The sequence below is a fragment of the Chrysochloris asiatica genome, unplaced genomic scaffold (genome assembly GCF_000296735.1).
Source record: "Chrysochloris asiatica unplaced genomic scaffold, ChrAsi1.0 scaffold00041, whole genome shotgun sequence".
Classification (NCBI taxonomy): domain Eukaryota; kingdom Metazoa; phylum Chordata; class Mammalia; order Afrosoricida; family Chrysochloridae; genus Chrysochloris; species Chrysochloris asiatica.
The window spans coordinates 21,586,584-21,592,615 of record NW_006408559.1 but is presented as its reverse complement, the minus strand read 5'-3'; the positions used below and the strand labels follow the sequence as shown (position 1 = coordinate 21,592,615).

Sequence of the window (6,032 nt, the reverse complement as noted above, 5' to 3'; positions counted from 1 at the left end):
GTTTTCACTGATGATATGGAGCTTTTCCATCTTCTCTTTCCACAGATGTAGTCAATTTGATTTCTATGTATTCCATCTGGCGAGGTCCATGTGTACAGTCATCTGTTATGCTATCTAAAGAAGGTATTTGAAATAAACAAAATGCTTACCTGTGCTTTATTGACTACACAAAGGCTTTTGACTGAGTGGATCATGACAAGTTATGGACAACATTATGGAGGATGTGTATTCCGCAACTCTTAATTGTGCTCACGAGAAACCTGTACATAGGACCAAGAGGCCATCATTCGAACAGAACACGGGGATACTGAATGGTTTAAATTGGAAAAAAATGTGTGCCAGGGTTGTATTCTTTTTATTTATTAATTTGTACACTGAGGAAATATCTGAGAAGCTGGATTATATGAAAAATCAGGATTCGAGGAAGACTCTTCAACAACCTGCGCAATGCAGGTGATATAACCTTGCTTGCTGAAAGTGAAGAGGACTTAAAATATTTACTGATAAAGATCAAAGAGCACAGCCTTCAGTTTGGGTTGCACCTCAGTGTAAAGAAGACAACAATTCTCACCACTGAACACAATAAATAGCATCAGGATAAATGGAGAAAAGACTGAAGTTGTCAAAGACTCCATTTTGCTAGGATCAGTAGTCATGGAAACAGCAGTCAAGAAATCAAATGATTTATGGTGTTGGAAACTATTGAAAGTACTCTGAACTGCCGAAAGAACAAACAAATCTGCGTTGAAAGTACAGCTAGAATGCTCCTTGGAAGCCAAGATGGCCAGACTTCATCTCTCTCATACTTCTACCAGATTATCAGGAGGGACCGGTCCCTGGAGAAGGATACCATGCTTGGTAAAGTGGACGGATGGAGAAAAAGGAAGACCCCCCAAGGAGATGGATTGGCAAGTGGCAGCAGCAGGACCGGGCAGTGTTTCATTCTGTGAGTCTGTGCTGACTCGATGGCACCTAACACCACTAACAAAAAGGGCACAATGATTCCTTAGTTGGGAGAGATAACCCTCTCCTCGAGTGTTTTCAGGGCCAACACCCCTTAAGATCTGCCTAGGTGGGAGAAGCCTGTGCCTGCCCAGTTGTTGCAGGAATCCAGTTGTACTACTGCTCCGGGTGCGTGGAACCTCCATGTTGCTGACAGGGACACTGGCTTGGGGCAGGCAGCTCCCATTGTGCAGGAAGAGGCCGGGGAGGCAGGCACGGGGGACAGAGGGGCACGAAAACTGGTGCACTCCACCCCAGGGCTCTGGGCCATGCCCAGCTGAAGGCATGGGCCACCCTTCTGGCGGCATTGTTCCTTTGAGCGGAACAACATGTTCCTGGGGCACTGAGCTAGTGGAATCGATGAATGGGCCTCAGGGTTGGGAGTGAAGGTACTGAGAAGGGGGCTGCACAGGCAGAGGGCTGGATAAAGGTGAGATGAGGGTGGAAGGTGGGGTGAGGTGAGGGTTCAAGGGTCCAGATGCCACAGTGCACAGCATGGCACAGTTGGCATGGGGGGGGGTGTGCAGTGGTACTGCTACCTATGTGTCGCAGTCCATGGACTGGCTGTGGGCTCCTTGGCACTCAGAGTCCCTGGGGACCAGACCAGAGCAGCTGCATGCCTCCATCACAGGTGACTAAGCAAGTGGACCAAGGAGTCCAGGGGCCCCAGACACTTTGCACTGACAGGAATGGGGCAGGACAAAGAGCCATGAGGTCTGTGGGCCCAGAGCAAGGGTCTTAGCTGGATCATCAAACCCCTAGGATGGTCCCAAACATTCCTTTAGGTAGCCCATTAACCTGAGCTGGCCATCTGGGGAACCGCTTGGGGAGGGTAGTTTAAGGCCAACAGTCAGGTCCACTCTAGCCACATATGTTTACAACGGCCCCTGGGGTCCACTCTCCTTCTCCCCTCTCCCATCCTCGCCTGTGGCTGCACGACTGGACAGAGACATACCTGAGCACACAGGGGGCTTCAGGGCTCCTCCTGGGCAGGATACGGGCCTGGGGCCAGGGCAGACCCGGGACTGGTTTCGCCATCCAGGGCCACCCCCAGGGGTAAGGCAGCTCCAGCTACCGGGAGACCAGGCTATCCAGGGAGTCCAGCCCTGCACTTCTGGGGAGCAGGGATGGGAGCTGAGAGTGTTGGGGACCCAAAGATCATGAGGTCCCATCTGAGAAGCCATGGGGGTCTGGCTAGTGAGGACAGAGCGCTCAGCACTCACGGCAGCTCTACTCCCACTGGGCTTGCTGAGATCCCTGCCCCTGCCCCTGCTGTCTCCACGTGGACATGCCCACCACCCCTCCTCATGTCCAGACCCTTCCAGACACCATCCTCCAGCATTATGGGCACTCCTTCGGTGGATTCTTAAATCTTCCCCATCCCCCCCGTTAGTACCTGCTTTCCTCTCCCCACCTCTCCAGGTGATAAGAAGACCCCCACCTGGGCCAGGCCTCCACCCTCCACTGAGGCCAGTTCCAGGTCAGCATCTCCAGACTGAAGAGGTCACCCTGACCAGCCCGTCCCCAAAGGGCCAATCAATCAATGGGGTCCAGTGTCACTGGGCTCCTGATGCTGGACTGAAGAAGATGGAGAGGAAAGAGTAGAAGTGGTCGCCCCTACACCCCCCATTCCCACCTGCCACTCCAGTCACCCTCCCTGGCTCTATGGCTGTACCTGTACCGCAGCCCGTGTGGCAAGCCTTCAGTTCCTGCCTGGCCCCTTCATATAGGGTGCTCCTAGGAGCAGCTGGAGGTTTGGAGGGAGACCTGGGGAGAGGCAGCATGGGAAACCTCACCCCTGTCTCCTCTGTCCCTCCATGCTCCAGACACCCCTGCCCCCTCAGATCTGTGCACTTGGCTGTACTCCCCCTTGTCCCCACCAATCTCCCATTGTTTACTTCCCAGTCCCCAACCTCTCTCCCTCTCTGTCCTCCACCCACCCACACACCTGAACCTGGCCCTCATTCCGGGGCCACAAGAGGGGTCACAAGGACCCCAGGGGGACCAAGGGGACCAGCCACAGGGCACAGGACTGTCCTGGGATTCACATCGGAGAGCCCCCTCCTCACAGATGCTGCGGGTGGGGCAGAGGATGAGGTCAGCTGGGGGTGGAGACCATAGCAGGCCTTACCTGGAACTCCAGAACTGCCCAGTCCTCCGCAGCCTGGCTCCGCTGTGGGTGTGTGGGTGGGCAGAGTGTGTGCTGGGAATTGAACGCAGAAGAGATGTGGGTGTTGGCAGGTGTGGGTGCGTGAGGCGCACAGGGATGTACCCTCACCACTGGCTGCAGTTGTCCAGCAGAAAGGGCTCGCCGGGGCTTTCAACGGCTCCCCCCGTGAGGCAGGGGCACTGAGAGAGGGGCTGGCGGCTAGCATGCAGGAGCAGCCTGGGTGGGCAGCGGCATCCTGGGGGTGGGTGGCACTCAGCCTCAAGTGAAGAGGGGAGGTGGGCACAAAACCCAGTAGCTCCCTGAGGGGCTTTGTCTGGGGGGCATTACTGGTGGGTCAGCCTCACCCTCCAGACAGTGCCCGATGCAATTTCTGTCGGTCTTGGGGTCCAGGCAGGTGAGTGGGCACCAGGCCACCAAGCCCTTCTGGCACAGCCCAGCATCCACATCCACACGGCCCAGCCCACAGTCTTCTTCCTCAGAGGTCTGCCCCAGCCCAGGCCCAGTTCCTTACTGGTGCTACCTCCACAGGGCTGCAAGCTGCAGTGTGCCCTCTTCTGGGAGACCCCCGGGCAGGGGCACCACTGTTCTTGGGTGGGGGGTCCTCACAGCTCCTTCTGTGACTCCGATGGCCCACAGGAAACCCTCCAGGCCCCCCGGCCTCCCACACAGTCCATGCTTCAGCCACTGCAGGGAAAGAAGATGCCGAGAGGTAAGATGGGCTCCAGGTGGAGACAGGAAACAGAACTTCTCAGAAAGAGTCAGCAGGTGAGCAGCCAGAAAGGCTCCTGTCCCCTGGTCCTGGCTACACTGCACCAGCAAGGCGGTGCTCAGGGGAACGTCAGCAACCTTTGTCCCAGGACACCTCCTATATATGGCGTGTGTCCAAGAGATACCTCTAGGTCCCTTGTTGTTGTTAAGTGCTGTCACGTCGATTCTGACCCATAGCGACCCTGTATAGGGTTTCCAAGGAGCAGCTGGTGAGCTTGAACCAGCGACCTTGCAGTTCAAGGTCAGTGGTTCAAGCTCTAGGGCCCACAGAGAGCAGCCACACACCCAAAGTGGCCCACCCTCCTTGGATTCTTGGAGTGCCTTCTGGAGTACATCACTATCATTCCTGGGTTTCAGAAGAGGGATGGGCTGGAATTCCTGATGGCCTTTGCTAGCCTCCTGAAATCCTGGGGTCCCCAAGGGAGGTGGTGCAGAAGCCTGTCCCTGCAGAGGGCTGGCAGTAGGCTCACCTGGGTAGGCCTGAAGGAAGCAGGACCGACTGTGGTCATGATCCAGTGGGCAGCTGTCCCCAGGCAAGGGGGGCCGCAGCAGCTGCCAGCGCTGGACAACGAGGCCTGGCCCATAGCTGTGGCTGCAGTGAGTCCAGCCAGACCAGGGTGCCAGCATACAGTCCACTGCAGGGCAGGATGACATAGGGCAGGAGTTGGGTGGCTTGGGGCTGGGGCAGCACACAGTCCACTGCAGGGCAGGACGACACAGGGCAGGAGTTGGGTGGCTTGGGGGCTGGGGCAGCCAGTGGCAGGCAGGCGCAGGGGTCTGTGGGTACCACAGTCATGCTCATTGGAGCCATCCTGGCAGTTGGGCAGGTCACAATGCCGAGGATCAGAAAGGCATTCCCCACTGCCATAGTGCAGCTGTCATGGGGAGCAGGTGGCCGGAAGTCCATGCAGAGTCATTGTGGGCACCAGCAAGGGCACAGAGCTCACTGCATGGGAGAAGGAGTTGGTTATTCCTGACTGGGGGTGGGGGGGCAGATGGGCCTCTCCACCCCAGGCTCAGAGGATGGATCGAGGTGAATGGAGGCCTAACCTCCATGCTGTGATGCCCAGTGTTGTCCAGCTTCCTTCTGCCTAATGCAGAGACCACGGCTCTTTTGGCCTTCACAGTCCCTTTATCCAGCCTCTACTGGCCAAAGACCCTTGGGGTGTCCAGAGAGACTTGGGTGGACATAAGAGAGTTGACCTCTCTGTGCACTGGCCCCTCTTGTGATTTCTCCTGACTGGAAGACGTTATGCAATGACCTTGGGAACAAAATTTTACTGAATGGATGGATGGTTGAATGGACATATAGATTAATGGTGGATGGATGGATGAATGAATGAACAGCTGCATTGTGGATAGGCAGACTGATACACAAATTAATGAGTGAATGGATAAATGGATGATGGATAAACAGATGAATAGACAAATTAATGGTTACATGACTAATAGATGGACTGATGGACAGATTAATGGATGGGTGGAGGAAAAGACTGAATGGGTGGATGGGCAAACAGGTAGGCAGATGGCCTATAGCATGTCCTCTTCACCATCCCCCAAATACACACCTCGGTCATTTTCACAGGACTTTCTATCTGCTACCTGCCATCTGAGACCTCTCCAGGCTGTCCCATGGGGTTCCCCAAGTCTAAGGCTCTCTGGCACCACAGCATGTGACAGATGCCCACTTTGTTAACCACAGTGCTACTCGTTAGAGCAGTCCAGGCTCCATACAGCCCAGCACCGCAATGCGGGACGGGGAAGGGCCTCGGTTGCACACTGGGGCCTGCAGGCACCTGAAAGGTCAGCAGTACCCCTCTTACCCCACCTGGGACCTGTCCTGGGCCATGGACTGGAGCTGACCAACACCCTTCTAGGGGTCTGACTCTGCTCTGTAAGGGAGCCCTGGGACACCTCTGGTCTATAAGAAGACCGTTGGGGTCAGGGTTGGAATCAAATAGGCTGTATAGGCACAAGGCTGGGATATCCTACTAGTGGGGACCACTCTGCCAATCTCGTGGTGGGAGAGCCCCATCACAGCTGCCGTTTCTGGTTGAAGCATCCTAAACTCGGGCTGTAATGGCGGGGGGTG

The 6,032-nt window shown here is 55.8% G+C and overlaps 1 protein-coding gene across 1 annotated transcript in view; it reads right to left on the bottom strand.

The window, feature by feature from the left end:
• SSPO (SCO-spondin) overlaps nucleotides 1-6,032 on the bottom strand; it is a 38,099-nt gene that overhangs the window by 15,518 nt on the left and 16,549 nt on the right. The window contains 15 exon segments of the mRNA XM_006878176.1: nucleotides 1,090-1,143; nucleotides 1,146-1,172; nucleotides 1,175-1,226; nucleotides 1,229-1,406; nucleotides 1,607-1,718; nucleotides 1,958-2,116; nucleotides 2,678-2,769; nucleotides 2,951-3,076; nucleotides 3,281-3,407; nucleotides 3,517-3,639; nucleotides 3,684-3,749; nucleotides 3,752-3,856; nucleotides 4,411-4,575; nucleotides 4,728-4,886; nucleotides 5,675-5,736. Of these exon segments, the coding sequence (XP_006878238.1) occupies nucleotides 1,090-1,143; nucleotides 1,146-1,172; nucleotides 1,175-1,226; nucleotides 1,229-1,406; nucleotides 1,607-1,718; nucleotides 1,958-2,116; nucleotides 2,678-2,769; nucleotides 2,951-3,076; nucleotides 3,281-3,407; nucleotides 3,517-3,639; nucleotides 3,684-3,749; nucleotides 3,752-3,856; nucleotides 4,411-4,575; nucleotides 4,728-4,886; nucleotides 5,675-5,736 (1,607 nt within the window).